At 45.0% G+C, this 25,529-nt stretch overlaps 1 protein-coding gene and 1 long non-coding RNA gene across 3 annotated transcripts in view; one reads left to right on the top strand and one right to left on the bottom strand.

Annotated features, from left to right (window-relative positions):
* Positions 1–21,151, bottom strand: part of TTLL11 (tubulin tyrosine ligase like 11) — a 228,725-nt gene extending 207,574 nt beyond the window's left edge. The window contains exon 1 of one of the 2 annotated variants that reach the window (XM_044778859.2): positions 19,286–21,151. In XM_044778859.2, coding sequence (XP_044634794.1) covers positions 19,286–19,990 — 705 coding nt within the window. In that variant the 5' untranslated portion in view covers positions 19,991–21,151. The remainder of the gene's footprint in view (positions 1–19,285) is intronic. The other variant, XM_070518831.1, reaches the window with a different exon arrangement.
* Positions 11,113–25,181, top strand: LOC139046342 (uncharacterized). The gene is made up of 3 exons (XR_011506246.1): positions 11,113–15,704; positions 21,227–22,206; positions 24,515–25,181. It is a non-coding gene; the product is annotated as an uncharacterized lncRNA (long non-coding RNA).
* The last annotated feature ends 348 nt before the right edge of the window (positions 25,182–25,529 follow it).

The raw sequence follows: 25,529 nt of genomic DNA, 5'->3' as shown, positions 1-25,529 counted from the left end.
AGCGGAAGGAGCGGGCACCGTGAGGTCAGACCCAGGGTGGGGATTCTGCTTGCACCTCTAAGTGGCTGGTGTCCCGGGCACTCCACTTCCTCACCTACAAAATGCACAGCACCGTGCCTACTTGCTGGCTTTGCCATGAGTAGTAAGTGAGAAAACCGATGTGAAAGCTTTGAATGGGTGCCTGGCTCGAGTGGACCCTGGATGATGGTTTGTTCCCTTCCCTTTCCTTTTAGGAGGAGGGCCATGCATGTGAATAGCCTCTTTATTCTTTTATTTCCACATGGTCTGGATTTGATTTAACTCTGCGTCTTCCTCCTCAATGAGGTTGAAATCTATCATTGGTTACTTAATGCCCCTTCAAGCAATGAGGCCTTTATTAAATAGCAGCGTGATACCCAGGCGATGAGAAGGCGAGCGGCCCACAAATCTCTCCCCACTGCTTTGGTGAAGACAGCTTTCAGCTGCCCGCTGGGCCTCTGTCTCCTCTGCCTGGAAGGAGGCTCCGGGAGGGGGCACCATTGCCTGAAGGGACACATTAGACAGAGAAGAGGACAGTGGTCCCTGGGGAGAAACGCACCCATGAGCCAACCCTCTCCCCAGCACTGCCACCCACCCTGCCCTGCAGCATGGGACGGAGGAGAGTGCACTGGACTCAGCATCAACAAAGACCTGGGTGTGAGCCCTTTCATCAGTCCCAGCCTCAGTTAGCTCCTCTGTAAAGCGGAGCTGATGATATATACCCTCCTTGCCTCAGAGGGTTCCTGGAGGCTCCAAAAAGGGACGGCAGTGATTCTGCTGTCATTCTGGGGTGAGGGCTTGTGATCCTAGCTTGCTGGCCTCTGCAGGTTGACTCAGTCACAAAGTACCATTTTGATGCTTACTATACCCCAGCCACTTGCCAGACGCTGGAAATTCACCAAGAAGCCGCTCTCCCTGCCTTTACAGGGGGTTTCCCTACTTCCAGTTCACCACCCAACCCCTAAATACACCCTCCACACCACAGCCAGGGTGTCTTTCTAATATACAAATGTGATTTTTGTCACACAAGCACACACCTGTTTGAAACCTTCCAGCGGCTCCCAGGGCTCTCAGATTGCAGTTCAGACCTTTATGACTTGGCTCCTGCCTACCTCTCAGGTCCCATCATCCATCACTCTCCCATCCTCAAATCCGTACTCCAGCCAGAGTAAAATGTTTGCAGGCCCCTCAGTTCTCTGTGTTCTAGCTTGACGCCACGTCACCATGCACGCCGAGCCCTGTCTGAACACGCACCCTGCCTCTACCCCTGGAAACCTTGCTCACCCGTCTCACCCTTCCAGACTCAGTCCAGAGTCTCCTGCTATAGGAGGCCCTCACTGAGCCCTGAATCGGAGTCAGCTGCCCCCCCTTAACACTGCTCTTCCTCCCCTGCATCGTAATGACAAGAGAGTGAGCTCCCTGAGGGGGGGGTGCCTCACAGGTGTCATTTCTTTGTTTGCCTAGTGCTCGACGGGTCCAAGGCACAAAATAAGGAAATGTTTGAGGAATGCAGGAAAAAATCACTTCAGCCAATGTCTGTTCAAAGCTTCTTCTTAGTATGCCAGGCACTGTGCACTGGAGCGTGAGGAGCCAATAATAAACAATTATAAACAAGATAAACGTGGCCCTTGCAGTAGTCGAATAAAAATCTACGGGAAAGAAAGAAAATTAAACAAGCCATAACAATAAAGCTGATTCATGCTATGACAGCAGAGACCTGAAGACAAAGGAAGATGGAGGCAGGAGGAGAGAAGATCGACACAATCTATTCAAAAATAGGAACACCTCACCAATCTGGAACTTAGCTACCTCACTTATCCAGAAAGTAGCAGAAACCCAGAAAGAAGGATGAGAGGCTACATAACAGCCAAAATATGACAAAAAGACTATGCACCTTTCTCACCTGAGTGCCCCTCACACACACAGCCTTTGCCAATACCTCCAGGTTGAGCTTGTCTTGCCTCTGTCTCCCACCACATTCTGTACATCCTTCTAACAGCAACTCTTAGCATTGCACACTGGAATCATCAGCTCTGTCTGCTCCCTCTAGACTGGGGCCTCCAAGGCCACCACGTGTGTGGCTTTTTAGGTCATGTACTAGGGTGCCATGATGCTGTTCGCACACAGACATCTTTACTATCTTGAACACTTTTCATATTTTATAATTATATTTTTGACTTTATCACAAATAGATTATTCATAATATTAGTTATTATATAATATTTACACATTATCATAATGAAAGCACTGGTTGATTAAAACCGGGAGTTCAGAAATATTCTGGTTCAGTAAACAAACATCAGGTGGTTTTGTTTGGGCAATTTTATATTTATGATGAGAATTTTCTGGTATGTGGTAGTCAAGTGTCTTATTTTAACAAGACAATATGTATTGTTCCCCTTTGACAAACTGGATTGTCAAAAGACTTTGTTGATCTAATAACATCTAAACTAGACTGGGTTTCTGAATAAGATCTGCTTTCACATCTGGTGTATAATTGGTGAGTATTTTTAACTTAAAAAAAATCCTTCACTGGTATTAGTGTCCTGGTTGAATCTGAAATTCCATATTGCAGTCCAATCATCTGATGTCTGTTGACTGTGCCAGAATATTTCTGAATTCCAAGTTTAAATCAACAAGTACTTCATTATGGAACCATGCAAAATATTATTTAATAACTAACATTCATTTATCATTAATAATCTATTTGCTGTAACAAATTTGTTATTGAGATATAAATAATATATTGACTAGTTTAATAGTTTTTTCTTGAGGAGGGTGTACTTTTTCCTAGTTCACACAAAGGACAGTATGGGCCACTTGTGGCCCTGGTTCAAGGAGAGGGATGGTGTCTGACTGTGTCGTTATCACCAGTGCCTTGCACAGGGCTTGGGGCATGGTAGACACTCATTTGTTGAATGAATAATGAAGACCTTCAAGGCCAAAGAACTTAAAATCATACATGCTTGCTTTATCTCACCATACTTTCTAGAAATACTTGTGCACATTCTAATGGAATAATATTGCATAAACTCTTCGAAAAACAGTCCTTAGTGATGAGCTGAAGCTTATTAAATTGTCACCCAGCAGGGACCATTTACCTCTCCCTTTGTTCCCTAGACACAGCACGTTTTCTGAGAAGTCTTATAAGTAAGAAGTTTTCACAGCTATAGTATACCTTTAGAGGAACATTTTTGCAACCTGCCTAGAGAGTCATGAAGTTTAGTAATTTCTGAGAAAACGTCATAAAATCCAACAAGATGGTAAGGCTTTGTGCAAGTACTTTCAAATAGAGCCTGAGATTTCTTAAGAAAGGAGCAAGTGCACAGGCTAAAGAAAGCTATGTTATCATGGAAAGTAAACCCAGCCAAAACCTAAGGCTTGCAGGAGCTTACAAACAGCTGGCTCTCTATTTCTGGCTTGAGCTTCACAATGCCAGAGACAGGATAAGTTCACTGCCTGGAATCCCTTTATGTCACTTCCCTTTAAAGAAAATAGTCACTTTGAAGATAGTCCAAAAACACAGCACTAGAACCATTACTAATTACACAGTTCGATTCAATTAACATTTGCTGAATGCCTTCTCTGTGCCAGGCATTGAAGGACTCAAAGATGAATAAGACAAGCTCCTTGCTACTGGATGTCTTACAATGTAGGGGAAGAGACAGTGCATCTCAATCTATAACCTTCCCACCCAGCACTGTCCTGTCCCAGGTAGCACCGTCTCCCCTGAGGTCTACAACACCATCCTAACTTGCCTCTGCCTCCACTCTGGAACTCTAATCCATTCTCCAAAGGGGAGCCAGAGCAAACTTTTTAAAAGGCAAATGTAATTATCTTTTTGTCTGTACACAGGCAATGGTCTGACCTCTGCATGTAGTTCGGGTCCTGAATGCATGCTGGCAAGGTAAGCATCACATTGGAAACTCCCATGTCAAGCCAGGCCCTCTGCAAGGCCACATCCTTAGGGGGTGAACTAGAAGAAAACCTGCCTTGATTTGGCCTTGGCTCAAGGAAGGAGAAATGGAAGAAAACAAGTCTCTTCTCAAAATGCCTGACCATAACACTTCCTGAACCAAGTCTAGAGTCAGAATTCAACTACACCTATAACCTAAAAAGTGTAAGACCAAAAATTTAGTTGTAAGTGTTCTCAGTTAGCAGGGCCCTCTGAGGCCTCTGCACAAGATGAAAGTCCTCACTTTAAACCCAAGCCTCAAAGAATTATCAGAGATTAAGGTTCCAAGGAACATGAGCTCACTATCAAAAAAGGTCTAACAAACATCTAATTCAGAATTCCACGAAGAGAGAAGAGAAAAATTGAGTGAGAGACAATATTGAAAGAGAAAACAGAGTAGAATTTTCCAGAATTAATAAAAGATACCAAACCTCAGAGACAAGAATCTCAACAAATCCCAAGCAGAATAAATAAAAAGAAATCCTCACCTAGAAAGTCATGATGACACTGAAGACATTCAAGACAAAGAGAAGATTTTAAAAGCAGCCAGAAAGGAAAAGATACTCTACCAGGAAAAGAAAAAAGTAGACTGAGAGCTGACTTTTCAACAGCAAAAATGGAGGTAAGTAAATGGTGGCATATCCTCAAAGTGCTGAGACCATGTAACTCTGAACTCAGCACCATATGTGCAGCAACACTCTCTCTCAAGAATGAGGGCAATATGAAGGTAATCTTGGACAAATAAAAACTGACAGAGTTTATACAAAGAGTCCCTCACTAAAGGAACTTCCAAAAGATTACTTCCAGGAGAAAGAAACTGATCCCAGAGGGAAGGTCTGAGTTGTAAAATAGAATAATAAACAAAGAAAATGGTAAACATGTGGGTAAATCTAAAATACACTGAGACTATATAGAATAATAATAATGTCTAATTCGTGAAGTTCAAAAAAAAGGATAAAGTCAGATAGAACTAAAATACCGGATAGCAAAAGCATATAGATAAGGAGGGATGCCACCAAAATGAACGCATCCCAAGCTCTTTGTATTGTTAAGAGGAGAGTAAAGATCCTAACTTCAGACTTTGTGAAATTTTATACATATTACCTTTTCTAGGGCAACTGCTAGAAGAACAAAAATAGAATGTGTAACTTCCAGACTAGTACAGGGGAAACAGGGAAAGAACAAAAAATGACTTTAAAAAGATACAAAATCCATAATCATAGAGGGAAATGTTAATATAACTCTTCACGTAATTAATAACTCAGACAAAAATATTAGGGCTATAAATTTGTATAATGTAACCCATAAGCTAATCTAATGTACATACGTAAAATATTGCATTGGATAACTAAAAACTACACACCCTTTTCAAGCACACTTAGAAAATGATCATATATTAGGGTACAAAGCAAAAAACTGGAAAACAAATAAACTAAGTAAGGAGGGAGAGCATGAGGAAGGGAGGAAAAAAAAGAAGTAAAGAAAGAAGGAACACCCTTTAACCACAATGCAATTAAGTTAGAAATCAATAATAAAAAGATAAGTAGAAATAATCTCATATGTTTAGAAACTCTAAAAAGCCACAATCCAAATAACCCATGAGTCAAGAAGAAATTTTCATGAAAATTTAAAATACATAGAACTAAAAAGTGATTGCTAAAAATGCTACATAGCAAAACATGTAGATGCAGCTAAAGCAGTACTTACAGGCAAGTTTGTAGTCTTGAATGCTTTTACTGGAAAAGATGATAGGTCAATTATCCAACTTAATGTCAGAAAAAGAACAAAATAAACCTCAAAAAGTAAAAGAAAAGAAATAATAAAGAACAGAAAGCCATGAAATAGAAAACAAAGATACAATGGAAATGATCAATAAGCCAAAAATTGCTTCTTTGCAAAAATGAATCAAATTGAGATCCTTATAAAATACTGTAAATGACCAAGGAAGGGTACTTAGCCTAGACTGGTGTGTGCGGGAGTCAGGGAAGATTCATGGAAAAGAAGAGTCATGAGCTTATCCTTGAAGGATGTATAAGAGTTAGCCAAAGAGAGGAAGGGAGCATTCTAAGGAGAAGGAAAAACACGACAAAGGTAAAGAGGAATGGCACAGCACGAAGATTCAAGAGAACCATACACAGTGTGGTGTCAGTAGTGGATAAAGTTCAAGGCATGGAATACGTGAAGTGAGTCTAGAGAAGCTTAGGGCCAGATGTTAATAAAAAGATACTCAATTGAGTCTTTACTGTGTACTAGGTATTATAAGCTAAATACTTAACATGATTATATCCTTCTATTCCAGCAACAAACACCTCCATGAGGTCTGGTTGTACTATGCCCATTCTATAGATAAAGAAACTGAGACTCAGAGCAAAATTTTCTTAGTGTCACATAGTGAATTGTTTCAAACCCACAGCTGTGTGGCTCCAAAGCCCATGCTTTCAACCACCATCTTACATTACACCTTAGGTCATGGGAGGCTCCATATGGAACCTCGGTAAAGAGCTTGAACTTCATTCTTCGAGCAAATATTCAAATTCCCCCCACCAAAAAACCCAAAACTCACTCTTCAGATGAAAGTTTGGAGTGTTGTTACAGCTGCCACTATTTTGTGCCACGAGGACAGAATTCCATTAGATACAGGTGTACAAGGAGTCCATGTACCACTAACAGGAAATATCGCAATGCAGAATCAACAGAGGGCACTGGACAGATGTGAGTTCCTGAAGAACATTTACAACTACTACCTAGAGGACAAGTGCTCTTCAGTGATGAGACCTGGATAAGCACACGGCATTTTTTTCACCGGCTTCATTGAAATATAATTCACATACTATACAATTCACCTATTTTAAAGGATACAATTCAACAGTTTTCAGTACAGTCGTAGAGTTGTCCAACCATCACCGCAACTGATTTAGAGACATTTTCATCGCCCCAGAAAGAAATCCTGCACCCACTAGCAGTCACTCCCCACTTCTCCCACCAAAAGCCTCCCTTACCCCCAGCTCTGGGCAACCACTGATCTACTTTGTGTCTCTGTCGATCTCCCCATTCTGAACGTTTCATATAAATGGAACCACATAATACACGGTCTTCTGTGACCGGCTTCTTTCACATAACATGTTTTCATCCATGTTGCAGCATGTGTCAGTACTTGAATCATTTGTATGGCTGAATAATATTCCACTGTGTGGATATGCCACATTTCACTGATCCATCAGTGGATGGACATTTGATTGTTTCCAGCTTTTGCCCCTTGTGAACAATGCTACTATGAACACTAGTGTACAAGTTTTTTAGTGGACATGTATTCTCATTTCTCTTGGGTATAGACCCAGGAGTGAATTGGTGCAATGTGGTAATTCAATGTTTAACATTTTGAGGAACTGCCAAACTATTTTGCAAATGGCTGCACCATTTTACATTCCCACCAGGAATGTAGGAGTTCCAATTTCTCCACGTCCTCACCAACACTTATTATCTCTCTTTTTCATTATAGACATCCTAGTGTATACAAAATGATATTTCATTATGCTTTTGATTTTTATTTCCCTAATTTCTAATGATAGCACACGACATTTTAATACAGCCCTTAATGTATCCTTTTTTTACACTAGAGATATTTTAACAAAATCTAGGAAATAACCTATTGAAGCTTTCGGCAGTTTCACTGCCTAACTGCATGTGAAATGCTTAAGCCTTACCTCGCGGGTAGAAGATTAGGGATGGGGTAAGGAATTAGATGTGGGGAGAGGGTCAAGGATAGGGAGAAAGTCAAGCATATCCACTAAATACATTATCTGAAAGTCAAAAAGTGGCTTTACATTCTGTTATGGCTGTTTCAATTTAGATGTGAAGGCTGCACCCAAAGAGCCATATCAAAATGCCCCACTTCGAACGAGGCACTGGTCACTGGAATTCGATTTCGTAAAGGCAGGAAGAAGATTAATTTATTTCACTATCTTCCCCAATATTTGCCGTTATACTCTTCAGAAGTGAGCACTGATAGAAACTCTCATACGCTGTGGAGTATAAATTGCTGCCACTCTTTTGGAAAGCAATTTGGCAACTCCTTACAAAAGCCTTAAAATGCACATGCTTTTTACCCAAGTGTTTCACGGCTGTAGAGTTATCTTAAGAAAATGAATATGGGCCGGCCTGGTGGCGCAGCAGTTAAGTGCACAAGTTCCACTTCTCTGCAGCCTATGGTTCGCTGGTTCGGATCCTGGGTGTGGACATGGCATCGCTTGGCAAAAGCCATGCTGTGGTAGGCGTCCCACATATAAAGCAGAGGAAGATGGGCACGGATGTTAGCTCAGGGCCAGTTTTCCTCAGCAAAAAGAGGAGGATTGGCAGCAGTGAGCTCAGGGCTAATCTTCCTCAAAAAAAAAAAAAGAAAAGAAAATGAATATGAACTATAGCGCAAAAAACACTACAGAAAAGTTTTTAATAGAGGAATCAATCGAAACATTTAATAACATGAAGATAAATAATGAAATACATTTCACTGAATGAGATATTTTGCAGCAATTAAAATGACATTTATGAATAGTTTTTACAGCATGGGAAAATGTTTAAATTATATTGTGGGCATCAATTTTAACATAATAAAATTATATCAGCCTTGTAAAACATTAACATAATTATGTCAGGTTTATAAAACATAAAATTTATGCCTAGAAGAAATACAAGAATAAAATGCTTCAAAATGAACATAGTCATTGTATCCCAGTGGTGGGATTATAAATTTTTTTCCAAATTTTTAATATTTTAAACAACGTATCAGGATTATTTATATAAGTGATAAATGTTCTTTTTAAATAAAACTAACAGCCAGACTCGAAGCCCGGTCCTGGACTGAATGACTTAAGTAAACACTAATTTTCTGGGGTCTGCCCGATGGCCGAGAGGTTGGGTTCTTGTGCTCCAATTCAGCAGCCAGGGGTTCCGCTGGTTCTAATCCTGGGCGCGGACCTAGCAGCAGTCATCAAGCCATGCCGGGGCAGCACCCCACACGGCAGAGCTGGAGGGATCTACAACCAGAACATACAACTATGTACTGGGGGGCTTTGGGAAGGAGAAAAAAAAAAAGAAAAGAGGAAGATTGGCAGCAGATGCTAGCTCAGGGCCAATCTTTGAAAAAAAAACAACTAATTTTCAATGGTCTTATTTCTAAGGGGCCAGGAAATCATACTCGATTCAGAGGGACAGTATGGTGCACTGGAACAAGAGTTGGCCTGACAGCCAGGAGCCCCAGCCTCTGGTTCTCAGCTGTGTGTCATTTAACACCTCTGAAAAATGGGAGAGTTAAAACAGAACCAATACTTCCTGCACGCTGACTCTGCCATACACGTTACATCTGTGATGAAAATGGGACACAATCCTATGAGATAAGTATCACAACGCCCCTGGTGACAGAACTAATAAGTGGTGGGATTTTTTTTTTTTATTGAGTTAATGACAGGTTACAATCTTGTGAAATTTCAGTTGTACATTAATGTTTGTCATTCGTGTTGTAGGTGCACCACTTCACCCTTTGTGCCCACCCCCCACCCCACCTTTCCCCTGGTATCCACTAAACTGTTCTTAGTCCATAATTTTAAATTCCTCATATGAGTGGAGTCATACACAGATTATCCTTCTCTCGCTGGCTTATTTCAATAAGTGGTAGGATTTAAACCCAAATCTGACTCCACACCGCACTGACATCTGTCCGCCAGAATGAATGAAGTCTACACATTCATTGCACAAAGTGACGGTCAACCCAGATACGTGTATGTGAAAGGGCCACACAAAATATCTAGTTCCACAGAAACGTGAGACTCTGAGGCACCCTACAAAACCTGTTAATTCACTGGAAGTTTAATAGCACCTGAAAGTAGAATTGCTAACAAGTCAATAATAATTAAGGCCGATTTTTAATGAATGGGAAGGAAAAAAATTTAATTATAATAACGAAGCTCATGCAAGGCAAATGATTCTCTAGCCGATGTGTAAATAATCAACACGGGAACAAGAGTGACAACACTTAGGAGACAAAAAGTAACTATTCATAATATTTACAAACCAGTAACAAAAACATAAACAAAATATAAACGTAAACAACCCAAAAGATAAATAAACAAAGAATACATTTAGCCATTTCACAGATGAAGCAGTCCAGAGACAACACACTTATACAAACAGCCCAACCCTCAGGATAATCAGAGGAGTGTAAATTAAAAGAACATATTTTTACCTACCAGTTTGGCAAAGATTTAGGAGATTAACAGGACACAGTATTGGAGAGAATCTGAGAAGACAGGTACTCCCAAACACTGTGGGTGGCGATTCGATAGTAACTATCGAAATATAAAGGGCATGTACCCTTTGACCCAACAAGTCCTAGGAATTTATCCCACAGAAGTATTTGCACAAGTACATACTTAATAACTGAACAGTGATGTTCACTGCACCTTTCTTTGTAACAGCAAAGAAAAAACGTGGAAACAACATCCATCAATAAATTTTATGGTGGTACATCCAGAAAATGGACTATTAGGTGGCTATTAAAGTGAAATAAATCTATGTGTACTAACAGAGAAAGACGTCCACGAGGTACTGCTGAAAAAGCGGTTGCCAAACACTATATAGTATTATTACAACATACATATAGGATATATTCTAGGATATATATATCCTATATATAGTATACATATAGTATAACTGTAGCATTTAAAATAAAGTAAAAATTGTTAGTGCTTACATTTATATACAATATATATGTCCTCCTGTATCTCTACATGTGATTTATACTGCGGTGGTCCCTGGCACGGCTACTCTGATTCTCCTCTGTACCTCCTCAGGGCAGGACGGCACATCCTCAGCCCCTCTGGAGGTGGCCATGCCATGTAACTTGCTTTGGTGAATGAAATGTGAGCAAGGCCTCTTAGAAGTCTTCAAAGCCAGGGCACAATTTACCACCTTCCCTTCCCCTCAGTGACTCCCTGAAGCTGGGGTCGAGCTAGAAGCCTGGGTCTCTGAACCAAGACAATGAGAGACCCCCGTTCCCCCACCCCCCAACCCGCATTGAACCCCTAAGTGTGAGCAAGAAATAAACTTCTGTTGTATCAAGCCCCTGATGTTTTGTGGTTGCTTGTTACTACAGCACAATTTAGTGATCCTGATACACACAGGAAAAAGAAAGATAATCTGGAAAGATGCACACCGAACTGTAATCCTGGTGTTACAGAGACGAAGAGGAAAAGGCAAGGAGTGGGGGTTTTTGGTTTTCATTTGATGTACTTGGGAACTGTATACATTTTTATAAGCACACAGTGCTTTTGGAAATTGAACAAAGGTATCTGTAAATAAGATGTCCAGAAATTTTCCCATTGTTGCTTTTGAAAATTCCAATAAACCACAGTTCTGACACAAAGAGAATTAAAATCTCCCTATGAGCATAAAAAACAAAATAGGAAAAATAGCCTTCTTCAGAGTTCTAGGCAGATGGACTGAAGGACTTCTCGGAAAAGTAACCCTGCGCCTGGGGATGACGGCACAGGAGACAAACCGCCCTGCGCTCCTAAAGATGAGAAGGTTTTGCTCTCAGATGACACAGCAGCAGATGGGGGAAGAGACGGAGCCGTCAGAAATGCCTGCTAGGACTCACAAAGCATTTATAAAAATTACTAGATAATGGTTCAAAAACACCCAGGGAAACAAGTGTGTACACAAATGGCAGTCGAGGCAGCTGTGAAGGCAAGGCGCGACTTGATGCAACACGGGAAGAGAGATGCTAGTCTGTCTGGAAGAGAGAAACATGATCGTCGTTCTCTCCAGCAAAACGATAACCTTTGCAGAGGAATCTCCGGGACATGACTCAGCTGCAGAGGAGCAACCACAAGGAAAAGAGGGGTTCAAAACGGAAGAAAGGAATAGCAAGGTTATCTGCCTGTTCACATCAGCAATTTTCTGTTACAAAATTTAATTGAGATGCCGTAGAAATTCATCAGAGGGTAAGCCAAACCAACAGGTATTCGTACTTTAAGCACCAGGCACTTTAAAGGTTTTTCTGATTTAATCCTTACAACAACCCTACCAAGTATTTTATGCTTACTCTTAGAGACGAGAGACCTTTGGCTCAGAGAGGTAAAGCAACTTGCCTAGGGCCACACAGCCAAGATTCAAACCCATGTCTGGCTATGGTCTTTCCAGGGTCAGCGGGGAGGACTGCCTACGGATTCAAGGAAGGAGTAAAGAAATCGACCCAGGAAATTCACATCTCCATGCAGCCAACGGGGATATTCACACACAATAACCTCAGTTCTCCTGGCAAACTTGTCACCATATTTGTTTTGTGAACACGAAAGTTAAGATACTGATGTCACTCAAATAGCTAAAATAAGTTTCCCGTGGTGATGGATATAATTAACAGACCAGAGTGTGAAACAGGCACAGGTCGAGAATGCAGGCTTTAAAAAATTCAATTAAACTCATGAAACCTTAAAAGTATAATTGACTTGAAAAGAACTTGAAATCAGCATTTTTTAAAAAATTTTAAACCTAGACTACATCACGTTGACATTCATTCAAATGTAACCGTCCCTTAGCCCACAGAAATCTGTGTGTTTTTGTTATCTGCTGTATCCCAAGAACCCAAATATAGCCTCCAAATATTTGTTAATGATTCAAATGAGCCGGTCATATCTGTTCTGGTTAACCAGTAACCTGTATATGCAGACTAAATTCTATAACAGTTTTTTTGTAATTAAAAAAAAAAGATCAAATAACCAATGTCTGTAATTAACCACTAGAAGGAAAAGAATTAACATGAACAGAACACCTAGAGTGTGCCAAGCACTGGGTTAAGGCAATTTACATACCTCCCCTCATTTAATCTCACAAAAATTCTGCAAGATAGGTATCACCAGCCCACCATTATAGTTGAACAAATTGAGATTCAGAAAAGTTCTGTATTTAGTTCACAGTTTGGTCACACACATAGTTAGTGACAAGGATTTTAGCTCATCTGTCTGAACCCAAAGTAGATGCCAACTCCAGCATATGACACTCCCCCTCTGGAGAAGGCACATACAGAGTGGCCTGTTACTTTTATCATATGTTCTTTTTTTTTTTCTTTTGAGGAAGATTAGCCCTGAGCTAACAACTGCTGCCAATCCTCCTCTTTTTGCTGAGGAAGACTGGCCCTGAGCTAACATCCATGCCCATCTTCCTCTACTTTATATGTGGGACGCCTACCACAGCATGGCTTGACAAGCGGTGCCATATCCGCACCCGGGATCTGAACCCCTGACCCCCAGGCCGCCAAAGCGGAACATGCACATTTGACTGCTGAGCCACCGGGTCGGCCCTACTATAATATGTTCTTTTTAAGGAATAGATTTAAAAGAAAAAGAACACATATGATTGGGTTTTTGCATTCAACGTCTGCTGATACAAAACCAGAATCCAGAATGCTACCAAAAGTGAGGCTATTTACAAATATTCCTGTTCATATAACATGGAAAACAGCCCTAGCCAATATAATACCTGCTAAGAAACTGAAATTTTAATGTGTAGTAGTTACAGAACTTGAATATGAGCCCCTGGTATTTACTGTCTTTTTCAAAGGATTGCTTAAGGCATTAGTGTGGATTCACGGAGCTATTACACACGTTGCGCTGTTCAGATAACAGTGGTATTGAATTGTGATTTTTATGGTATGACAAGCTTAACTTGCAAAGGAAAAATTCTGGGGAACTAGATGTTAAAATATAACTCTGTTGAAATAAGATACAAACCATTCTTAAACACAATGCTGTTTTCAAAAAACGGAAAGTAAATGACTAGCATTGAAACGAGAAAGGGAGGGAAGGTTAAACTAGCCCATGTTTCATTTTATACCCCATCTTCTTCCAGGAGGAATCTGAGATGCAGCGATTCGTCTGGCAGGCTCGCATTCCACAGGGGAGCAGGGCACCTCGGCTGGCGGATGGCGCGGAACTGCTTCTCCTTTGAAGGCAGCAACGAGAGAGGACTGGGAGGGCGGGCACCAACGGCCCCCTCTGCCAGGCAGGATATATTTCAATGTGTTTTATTTTAAGTCCTATTTACAATATTGCTCTCCTGCTTCTGAGCAACGCCACTGTCATCTGAGAGTTATGAGTCAGATGAGGAACGGGAGGGTTAGGAAGTGGAGAGTTATACACACACCAAAAAGTGGGCTCTGGAACAAGGCAGCCTACTGCTGGAACCCTGACTCTCTCGCTTACTTGCTGTGCCCACGTCAGTTTCTCTAATTGTTATCTGGGAATAATAATATAGAATAACTCCTTACAGAGTGGATTTTAGCAAAGAATTAGCAAAGAAGACAGTATAGGATTGTATACAGGCTGAAAACACGGGCTCTGGATGGTTCTGCCACTTGTCACCTGTGTGGCTGTGGGCTAGCCCTGTGCCAGCCTCTCTCTAAACTTCAGTTTCCTCATCTGTAAGCTGAAAATGATACTAGGATCTATTTCAGAGGGCTGCTGGGAGGGTTAACTAAAATAATCCATTTACCATGGATTAATTAATTACTAAGCATTCATACAATGCCTAACACATAATAGATATTTAATAAACAGTAACTCAGATTATACAAGTTACAAGCAGGAAAATATACTAAGTGTATGCATGTTCTAAGGAAAGGCTAGATAAATTTCAGAAAACAACATACAGCTTCAACTCTGAAACAAAGAGCTCACACGGCAATGGATCTTGGGACAGGGGCTTATGCAAACTGTTATCAACAAAGGTCCCTCTATCAAATCTCTCAGTGCCCTCGTTCACGCTAGCTGGTGTCCATGGCACCACTGCGCACACACACTGCCTACATCTCCAAGGACGGCAGCTCACAACAAGAGTGGCATTTATTCTCCATGGTGTCTTTTCTCGGAGGCTTTCTTTAATGAGGGTGTCAAAACTGGAAAAGAATACACAGGGGATGGGGGGAGAGAGGCTCACAGGATTGGAATCGTGTGGACAATTCCACAAATATTTATTGAGCATCTACTATGAGCCAGGAACCATGCCTCTCTTTTACGTTGCAACTTCGGTAATGACTTTGTAAACATGATTCGCTATTTTCAGAATAAACTTTTGTCTTATCTGCAGGTTTACAGAGTTAACATTTGTGAATTTTCCTTTGGGAAACAAATTTAACATTGTGGGCGCAGCTGAATTAGACCTGACCAGAGTGGATAGGACTGAGAACTGACTCACCAGAGAGTTGGCGTGGTTCACTTCTGACTGACAGAAAGTGGGCAAGCGAGACTGCTCTATATATGGCAAGAGCCTGCGATCATATTCAGTCAGAAGCTAAGCTTCCTGGCACGGCCTTCAATGTCCTCCATGATCTGGCTCCTTCTTCATCTCTCTCCGTTCTCCCACATGCTCCCCAAGCTGCCACCATCCCATCCTGCATATAACACCCAATCCATACTCCCAGCCTTTGTTCCTACTCTGTGTGGAAGGCCCTTTACCCATTCAGCTCCCAGACTGGACTGCACTCGTCTGTAGGCATGTCTGCCCTTGACACTGGAAGCTGCTGGAGGGCAAGGAGTGAACCCTATTCACATCTATACCTGCAACCCCTAACCCAGGGTCTGCCGACAGACAGCCAACAGGGAGCAGTGGGAAGAGCAGAGACTTGAAGGCTGGCTCCAAATGGAATGCCTGTTTCTGCCACTGACTAGCTATACGACCCCTGGTAAGTTGACCTCTGCGTACTTCGATTTCCTCCTCCATAAAATCGAGACAAAAAGGCACTTACTTTACTGGGTTGTTGGGAGAATCAAATTATTGTCTATATGCAAAGCACTTAGAAGAGTGCCTGGCAGCGGGAGAGCTATGTAAGGGCTCATTGTTGTTGTGGTTGCTCACCGTCACCATTGTTGTCGTTAGATGTATGTGGAATAGAGAACAGTGAAAGAGGAAGGGAGACGGCGCCCTGTAGACGAGAAAATGTCTGAGCTCACAAGCTGGCTCAGCACTCCCTGCTAAGTGGATCATGTTGTGCAGCCCCTCACTACACACAAGGAGACACAGCGCTGTCACTCCAGCTGGTGCTCATGACCTTCTTTCTTACTTGGGCTACCCGCCCACCCCTGCCAAAGCCAGCCAGCTGGGGACTCCCAAACCCTGCAGCAGCACATCATGACATGCAAGGGACACTTTGGCTCACATCCTGGGGCCCCAACCCCAGCAGACGCTCCTGCTCCTAGGACATTAGGGCTGAGTACTAGAGATGATCTTGTCCAACATCACCCCTGTATCAGAGGGGGAAACTGAGGCCTGGAGAGGGTGTGTTTGCACTTCACACCCAATTTATAGATATATTACTTGCCACATGGTCAACTTTGTAGTAGGTGTTAAAAATACCATAATCATAGGTTAAAGCTGGAAGGAACTTTAAAGTTTTCCTAGTCTGGCACTTTTCAAACTCCACATTGTAGGGTGTCAAGGTGAGATGTGAGCTCTGCTGCAAAAATTTCATTCATTCATTCGGTGAATACTTATGGAACACCTACCATATGCTGGGCTTTGGGGACACAAGTCAGACACCACTCCCGCCCTCAGGACCTCACAGACTAACAGGGAAGAGTGACATTAGGTAAACACATCTAATCACACATCTAATAGTAAAGTCTTATTGTTGTGAGTGAATTATGTTTTAAAATATACTAGAATGAGCATCGCCACTTACATGCCAATCTGTTTCTGAGCGGCAGGAAAAGGCAGACTTGGGGGTGGAGGAGCCAATTACAGATAGTACCTGGAAACTGCCCACCACACTGAGTTCACCAGGGCATGTCCTCCTGTAGACTAACGTTACCATTATGTGGCTGCAGCAGAAGAGAGGCTGCGAACCACTGAACTAGCTCAACCCACCCCCTTTGACAGATGGGCAAACTGAGACCTAAAGAGTTTAACTCACTTGCCAAAGGAGCATAGCTGATAAATGGAAGAATCTTAAGATTCTCTAGCGGCTCACAAAGTCTTCCCCCGCCAAAAGTCCAAATCGCACCGCATGGCACACAATCTGACCCCTGCTCATTTCTCCAGCCTCATCTCTCACCATTCGGCCTCCCACTCTATCAATCCAGCCATCGTGAATCACGTGCAGAGCCCCGAATGGACCTCTGCTTTGCCCATTCTACTCTATCAGGGATCCAAAGTCGACAGCCCCTAAATAACTCCTCCTCCTTTCCAGCACTCAGAACTCAGCTCAGGTCTCCCTCCTCCAGGAAGCCCTTCTGAGGTGGTCCTCCCCCACCTCCCACAGCACCTATACCTTTACAGAGAGGGAGAGAAACACTCATCACATAAATATTCATCCAGTCAGCAAGTATTTATTGAGCAGCTTCTATGTGCCTAGCACCCGAGGATACAGCAGTAAATACAACAAAGCCCTGCCCTCACGGAGCTTCCATTCTAATGAGGGAAACAGTCAATAAACAAACAATAACAAATATGATGTCAGGTAGAGTTTAGTGCTGCAAAAAAAAATACAGAAGAGCAAGGGTCGGTGGAGGGATCACGGGGGAAGGCCTCTCTGAGGAGGTGGCATTTGATTAGAGACCTGACGTGACAGAGTAAGCCAGGCAGATACCTGGGAAAAGAGCACTTCAGGAAGCAGCAGCAAAGGCCCTGTCCTTACTGCATGCTTTCTTTACCTGTGTTTTATCCTCTACTAAACCGTAAGGTTCTTGAGGGCAAGGGTTACATCTTAAGCATCTTGGATTCACAGGGCCCGGCATCCACGGCAGACACTTGTGTGATGAGTGAAAACCTGGGCCGCCATGGATGCCTGCTGATTTCTGAGCCCTTCTGGCTCCATCTCTCGACACCTAGCCAGCTTCATGTCTCTCTCCCACAGGGCTAAGCTAAGCACAGACCCTGTTTGGGCCGAGCAGCCTTGCCTGACTCTCTGGCCTGGTTTCACTCCCCGGAATCTCTCTTCATTCGCATTGACAAATTCTCCAGTTTTATCTTGTTCTGGTCCTCCTACCTCTAGCCTGGACCTGGGACTCTGTCCAGAGCCAGAAGCCCTCCCTCACTTTCTCCAGGTTTCCTAGACATGAAACTCCTTCCCTGAATCCTGGGCCCCAAGGATGGGGGCCCTGACACCTGGAGTCACTCTTCCCCCATAGCTAATGCCTACCGACCTGCAAGTCTGCCCTGCCTGAGACTTGACTTCCCTCCAGACCACAGGACTCCTTCCTGCTGCGACATCAACCCTCTGACCTCCTCAGTCCTTTCTGTGGCCATCTCTCGGCATGTTCCAACTTCACAGAACCATTCCCAAATGTCCACCACAGCCCAGGCCCGGGGCTAAGTACCTACAGCCTCATGTTGCTTGCTGCAGAGCCCTGTTCCGGCAGCAGGCCGTCTGGGTCTGTCTCCAGACTTGATTACCCTCAATCACAATCCTGACACTCCTGAAAACACAGGAAATAACCTCAGATGCTGCAAATGAAGTCAAATGACTTTAATCACTCAGCCAACTGCAACAGACACCTCTGGATGTCACTGGTGCTTCATCCCAGCCCCCGCCAGGTCTAAAATGGGTGCAGGGACAAATAACCCATTCCTCCATTTGCCCGTTCACCCATCGCTTCCTGACACCCGCCAAGCCCTGGAACGTAAAATACAGTGTCTGCACTGATGAGAATGATGGTGATAATGATGGTGGAAGAGAGAGAGAGGAGAGGGTGGTAAGATTGCCATTTATTGCAAACTTGTGCTACACTACAAGCAGCGAGTCTTCTGAGACCGACAGGACTAGGAGAGAGGTATTAGTAGCTTCACTTTATAGAGAAGCAAATAGGTTTAAGAGGTGAAGCCCTTTGCCCAAAGTCACACGGCTAAAAGGCAGGGTGTGGTGAGACCCTAGGTCTGTGTGCCTCCCAAGTATAAACTGTTCCACTGCCCAAGAGTCGCACAGTAAACGCTAAACAAATATAACTTAAATGAAGACGTGAAAGAGAGGGTCCGGGGTCCCGGGGACTCACAAGCTGGTGGAAGAGACACTTATAAACGAATATCTACAACGTGGGGAGGCGAGTGCCCATGACTGGAGACCACAGAGCTGCAGGGGAGCCAGAGGAAGGAGGGGCTAACTTGCCCTGGAGGGGTCTGAGAGCCTTCTTGAGCAGTTTGCGGCCGACAAGCAGTCTCGAGCGTGGCGCACGGCAGCAGCTCGGCCCCCAGCCCTGGCCGGGCCGCGCCGGCTCCACTGAGGTCGTCCTGTCCACCCCCCCTGTGCCCACGCGGCCGGGCGGGCCTCACCTCCTTCCACTTGAGCTGGCGGATGCTGATCTTCAGGGCGTCCAGGGAGGTCCTGGCCTTGGAGCTGTCCACGGTGACGGGCCGCTGGGAGCGGTGGCCGTCCGGCCCGCGGCCCGAGCTCCGCTTGCAGCTCCGGCCCTTGCACCGGGGCTTCCCGTGCCGGCAGAGGCCGTGCGCGGGCGCCGGCTTCGGCTCCGACAGGGGCAGCGCGGGCGGCGGCCGAGGCAGGCTGCGGGCATCCCCCTCGTCGGCCGCGCGGGGCTGCACCGGGGCCGGGTCCTTGGACGGCTCCTCCCCCGCCTTGCGCTCCGGCTCGCCCGCCGCGCCCGCGTCCGCGCGGACCTGCTTCGCCGCCGCCTGCGCTTTGGCCGCCGCCGCCTCCTCCGCCTCCCACCCGGCCGCCAGCTCCCTCTCGGAGCTGCCCCGCTGCATGGCGCTCAGGGCCGGTGCCAGCGCCTGTGCCACCACCGCCTTCGCCGCCGCCGCTCCGCCGCCCCGGCCCGCGACCAAACTGCCGCTGCTGCCACCGCGGCCACGCGCTCCCCGCCCGAGCCCGTTGCCATGATCGCTCAGGCTTCGGTTGACAGCGGCAGTCGCCGCCTCGGGACGGGACCCGGGAAGGGACAATCGCCGATCAAGCCCGAGCGACCTCATAGGCGAGGGTGCCCACGTGACCAGGCCTGTCACAGAGGCGGCCGCGGCCATCTTGGAAGAGGGCGGAAAGCCGCCGCGGGAACGCCCGCTGGGAACGCGCGGGGTTTCTGAGCGCGCAGAGCTTGCAGAGGCCGGAGGTGACAGAAGGATAGAAAGGTGCTGGGCGCCTGCGGGGATCCGGAGCCTGGGGACTGGGCAGGAGAGACGAAAGTCTCCAACAAGAGGCCCACTTTCCCCTGGCCCCGTACACACTCGCCGGGATAACTCCAATCTGAAGGAGGAGACACAACCTCACCCATTCTAGGGAGCTCCACCATCAGCAGCTCTTCAGTCTGATGATGGACGTGACAAGTTCAGGCCCTCGGGGAGCAGCTTTGTAGAAACACCTTGCTGGGCCTGGGAGGGCCGCCATCCCGAGAGGGGAGACACCCCCTGTTCTCAGAGAGCTCCCTATGGGATGGGGAAGCCGTGGAGAAGCCCTACAGATTCCCAGTCAAGTTGAGGACATTAACCACTGCTTTTCTTATTGTGCCATATGTTTTTTATTGTGGTAAAATAAACATAAGGTAAAAGTTACCATTTTAACCATTTTTAGGCATCCAATTCAACAGCATTAAGTACATTCACGTTGTGCAAGAACCATCACCAACATCCATTCCAGAACTGTTTCGTCTTCTCAAATTGGAACTCTGTGCCCATTAAACCATAATTCACCATCCTCCCTCCCCCCAACTCCTGGCAACGCCCATTCTACTTTCTGTCTCTATGAATTTGACTACTCTAGGTACCTCATATAAGTGGAATCATACCATAGTTGTCCTTTTGTGTCTAGCTTATTTCACTCGGCATAATGCCTTCACAGTTCACGTATGTTGTAGCATGCGTCAGAATTTCATTCCTGAATAATGTTCCATTTGTGTATCTTCCACGTTGTCTTTATCCATTCATCCATCGATGGGCATTTTGGTTGTTTCCACCTGTTGGCTGTTGTGAATGATGCTGCTATGAACTTGGATGCACAAATACCTATTCAAGTCCCTGCCTTCAATCCTCTGGGTTACCATGTATTTTTAAAGGCAATCCAAAGAGAGGCCTCTTCCCTCTCACCTTAAGGAGCCACATTTGGTTTTTCAGGGGGTGGAGTTGGCAAGGTGTGACAGCACCCCTGACTGAAGATAGTGAGTGTAACTGCACACCAGTGAACTTTGCCACACTCTGCACTATAGGGTGAAAGGAACACAGAAGTTATCAAATAAGGTGACCCCTCTTCCTTTCTCATCTTCCCAGGTCTCTTGTTTCTTTGTTTTGGCCCAGAGTTTCACTGCGGAATTAAACTGCCTCGAAGTGTACAAGTCAGAAACTCAAGAGGTCCAGATCTCCTTTTTGGCAGCAGAGGACGCTCTCATCTCTTCCTGTGGTGCCCAGCATGGCTTTATTTCAGTGTTTAAGTGTAGTCATCTGACCGCCTGCACCTGAGTTACCTGGGGTGCTTATTTAGAATGCAGGCTCCTGAACCCCAACCCCAGAGACTTTGATGCAGATTATCTGGGTCGGCCTGGGAGTCTGCATGGTACAATAGCTCCTCTGCTAATTCTAAGGCAGCCAGGGTCAAGAACCATGGAGCTATTCAAGGCCTGTGGAGAGTCTTGGAGCTGTCCATGGTACCAACAAGAAGGCCTCACTGCCCCCAGTCTCTCTCCGCCAACCTTTTCCCCTAAATCCTGTCTCTCCTCCTGGCATCCCTGGTCTCAGCAAGGGGCACCGCCTTCAGTCAGTCATCCATGCTTGAGAGTTGCAAAGTCTTAACATATCCCTCTCCCCAGCCTCCTAAAACCAGCCCATTGCCAAGTCTTACAGGTTTTACGTTGAAATGTTTCTCCCGTCTTTCTCCTCTTGTCTACCCTTATTTTCATTGTCCCGATTCAAGCTTTTAGCCCATTGCACCAGCCTCTTCGTGGGTCTCCCTGCCTCCAGTCTCCACCACACCCCTATCCATTCTCCACACCGCAGCCAGACCTGCCACTCTCCTGCTTAGAAACCTCCCCTAGGTTCATGCCATCTTCAGATCAAGTCCAAGTACATTAATTGTCCTGAGACCCTTCCCGATCACCATTCTCTGAAACCACACTCCTCTCCCTGCCTCCATGCCTTTGAACACACAGTGCCCACTGTCTGGACTTTCTCCTCTTTTGTGTCTCTGCCTGACTACTACATCAGACTCCGCTCAGATGTCTCCATTTTGAATAAGCTTTCCTCAGTGCCCACAGGTAGAATTAGTTACTCTCTCTACCCTTCTACTAACATGCATGATAACTCTCTACATGGTGTGTCTCTCACACTGTATGGAAATCATCTTAGTCTCCTCCATTAGTCTGGAAAGAAATATGTCTGGTCTGACTCATCTCTATATCTCCATTTCCAGGGGCTAGAACAAGAGGCCCTCAGAAGGTAGTATGAATGCATACCTTAATAAGTTGTTTTCCATTTCATTTGTCAGATCTGAGAAGTCCATTCCATGTAGAGACAATCCTTTTGGCCTTGCATTCTCAAAAATATTCTCTTTTGGGGCCTTTGCACGTAGCCTTCCCTTTGCCTAGAACATTCTTTCTCTGCCTCCTTCTCTTTCAGCATTCAGAGTAAATAATACATCTATAGTGATATATCTAATCTCTCGATCTAAATCAGACCTCTTCAGGTGAAATAATGACACAACAGAGGAAAACAGGAGGAATCACAAGGCAGTGTACAATTAAGTGCCAAGTGAGGCAAAGAGTCAAAAAAATTATTTACGAGTTCAAAGAATGCAGAATTGACTGTGAATTAGAAAGCTAGATAGGATTTCATATAAGAGAGAGAATATAAGCTGAGTCTTCGAGACGGCGTAAGAATCCAGTAGATAGAAAATAGGTGAGTGGTCATTCCGGAGGCTGTGGGCAGGGCTGCCATGCACAGTCATGCAGGTGACTCAAGAGGCTCAAAGGGGCTGAAATCCAATTTTGCTCTGCCCACCAAGGCTTTGTCCACCAGCAGGGGGCACCTTTGCCGAGTGGTTCGAAGGCTCCCAGGGCTGGTGGGGGTCCTGTATTGAGAAGCAGGTGAGGAAAAGGCGCAGCAAGAGTAGATTTAAGAAGGAGATAATCATAAGCCCCTTTGAGGGGCAGGGAGCAGACTGGACAGGTTGAAACACAAGCCTTAGAGGAAGGAGAACAGGAAACAAAGCGCATCTGAGCTCGTTGTCAGGTCTGTGACCACCACGGTGAGCTCTGATTTCTCCAGAAACTCTAAAATGTGTTAGTGGAAATCCAACCTCACATGGGACTCCTCAAAGAGAAGTTTCACTTAGGGCCGCCAAGGAGCAAAGAGCAGGTTAGAATTAGGGACCAGGACTACTGCCAAAAAAATACACAAATGTATAAAAAATGTAGGTCTCTCCAGTAGTTCTCTCCCTGTCGTTCACAGCACTCACCACAGCTGAGAGCGAGAGCTTTCCTTCTTTATTTGTCGTGGTCCGTCCCGCTGGCCAGAGTCCAAGTGCCGGAAGTGATGAGTGGACAGTTCTTGTTGACCCCATGCCTAGGTCAGTGCCTGGCAGAGAGCAGGCATTCAATAACTAGTTCTTGAATGAACGAGTGAAAAACTAAACTACTCAGATACTCAGCATAAGGAAATAGTTAAGCAAACCATGGCAAATGCTGTCAATGACAGCTTCAGCCACTTAGGAAAATGCAGATGATGTAACATTAAGCAAACTGGTGCAAGCATTGTAATTACAAGGCTTAAAAACTGTTCTGCGTAAATAGGGCCTGGAAGAATATAGAGAGAAATGGAACAACTGTGGGGCTGGAGGCGTGAGATCTTGGTTGAAATTTTCCTCTTGGTTTTGGCAAACTGTATCAACCTTGAGGCTCTTCATATACTTAGGCCCAGAAATCCAACCCATTTCTGGAGATTTCTGCCACGAATCAGATAGGCAGACTAAGCTTTACGTGTTAACCTGTTATCAGTGAGAAACCTAGCTCTCCCGGGCACTGTACTGAGCATTTTGCACATTTTGTGTCATTTAATCTTCACAACATAGCCACATTTTACACATGGTGAAGGAAATTGTTACTCAGAGAAGTCAAGTCACTTGCCCAAGTCACACAGCCGGTAAAAGCAAAGACAGGATTCAAACTCATGGTGGTCTGACACTAGCACCCATCTCTCAACACCCCCACTAACCCCCACACTAAGACTTTGTGCATATGTTTACACATAACTGAGTCCATAGATATGCATATGTATTTGTACATAAATATATATACACACTAATCCTCAGCCATGTGAAGATTATATGCAGAGAAAAACACTGGAAACAAAGATGCCAATGTATTAATAGTGATTATTCTGGGTGATGGAATTAGAGTGACTTATTTTCTTTATTCTTTGCTATATTTTCTGAATTTTCTACAATGAGCATGCACTGTTTTGATAACTGCGAAAATGTAATTTTTTTTTTTTTTGGCACCTGAGCTAACAACTGTTGCCAATCCTTTTTTTTTTTTCCTCCTTCTCTTTCCCCCTAAAACCCCCCAGTACACAGTTGTGTATTCTAGTGAGTGCCTCTGGTTGTGCTATATGGGACGCCACCTCAGCGTAGACTGATGAGCGGTGCCAAGCCCGTGCCCAGGATCCGAACCAGTGAAACCCCGGACCGCCAAAGCAGAGCGTGCAATCCCAACCACTTGGCCAAGGGGCCAGCCCCGAAAAATGTAATTTTTAAATAAAAAAGTCTTCCTCGATTGTCGTTCTGTCACTTTTACAGCAAGTCTATTTCTAGGGAAAGAGGAAGGGACAATTCAAGGGAGAGGGGTGTGGACAACTTCTATTCCCCGGCTTGTTTCTGCCCTGTTAGTGTCAGAGACCACCACCAGGTGGCGCCCGAGGCCCGGTTTTCGAAGAGGCTGCTGACACACGAGGTGCAGGAAAGGAGCCACAGCAACGAGCATCTGAACAAAACCGAACGGCTCCCGCCTGGCTCCACTGTAAAATAAATTTTACATGACTCCAACTTTAAATTAATCCAAGCCATACATGATCCGCTTGGTGCAGAGAGGATAATAACGGGGAATGTCTTCAAACACAACAAGGGACAGTGGGGTCCACAGTGGGCAAAGTCCACAGGGGCTGGGACTCTGCTTCATGGCAGGCCCTCGCCAAATGTCATGTGGTGTCCATCAAATGAGCACCCCTTTCCACCCCGGCCCGCCATATGCACCTGCTGTGAGCAGGAGTCAGGAGGGAAGTCCTGGAGGGGGACAGAGACCAGAGGAGAGAGCCTGGCAGAGGTGATAGCTTGACGAAGGGCCCAGGGTGGAGTGGTGACCGGGGGTGCAGGGGCGCGATGGGCTGTCGGCAGGTGGGGGTGGTAAAGACATGGGCAGGTTGGCAAGGTCAGTGTCAAAACCAGCCCCTTCCCATAGCCGGGGTCGGGGGTGGGGGCGGGGATGGGGATCCCGGGAGGGTTTCCAGCAGAGGACCAATGTTGTCAGATTTCTATTTCAGGAAGAATGCTCTGAACATTGATAAACAAAAGTAACTGTATCTATTG

This window comes from Equus asinus, chromosome 10 (assembly GCF_041296235.1).
Source record: "Equus asinus isolate D_3611 breed Donkey chromosome 10, EquAss-T2T_v2, whole genome shotgun sequence".
Taxonomy (NCBI): Eukaryota; Metazoa; Chordata; class Mammalia; order Perissodactyla; family Equidae; genus Equus; species Equus asinus.
This window is presented reverse-complemented; position numbering and strand designations above follow the sequence as displayed.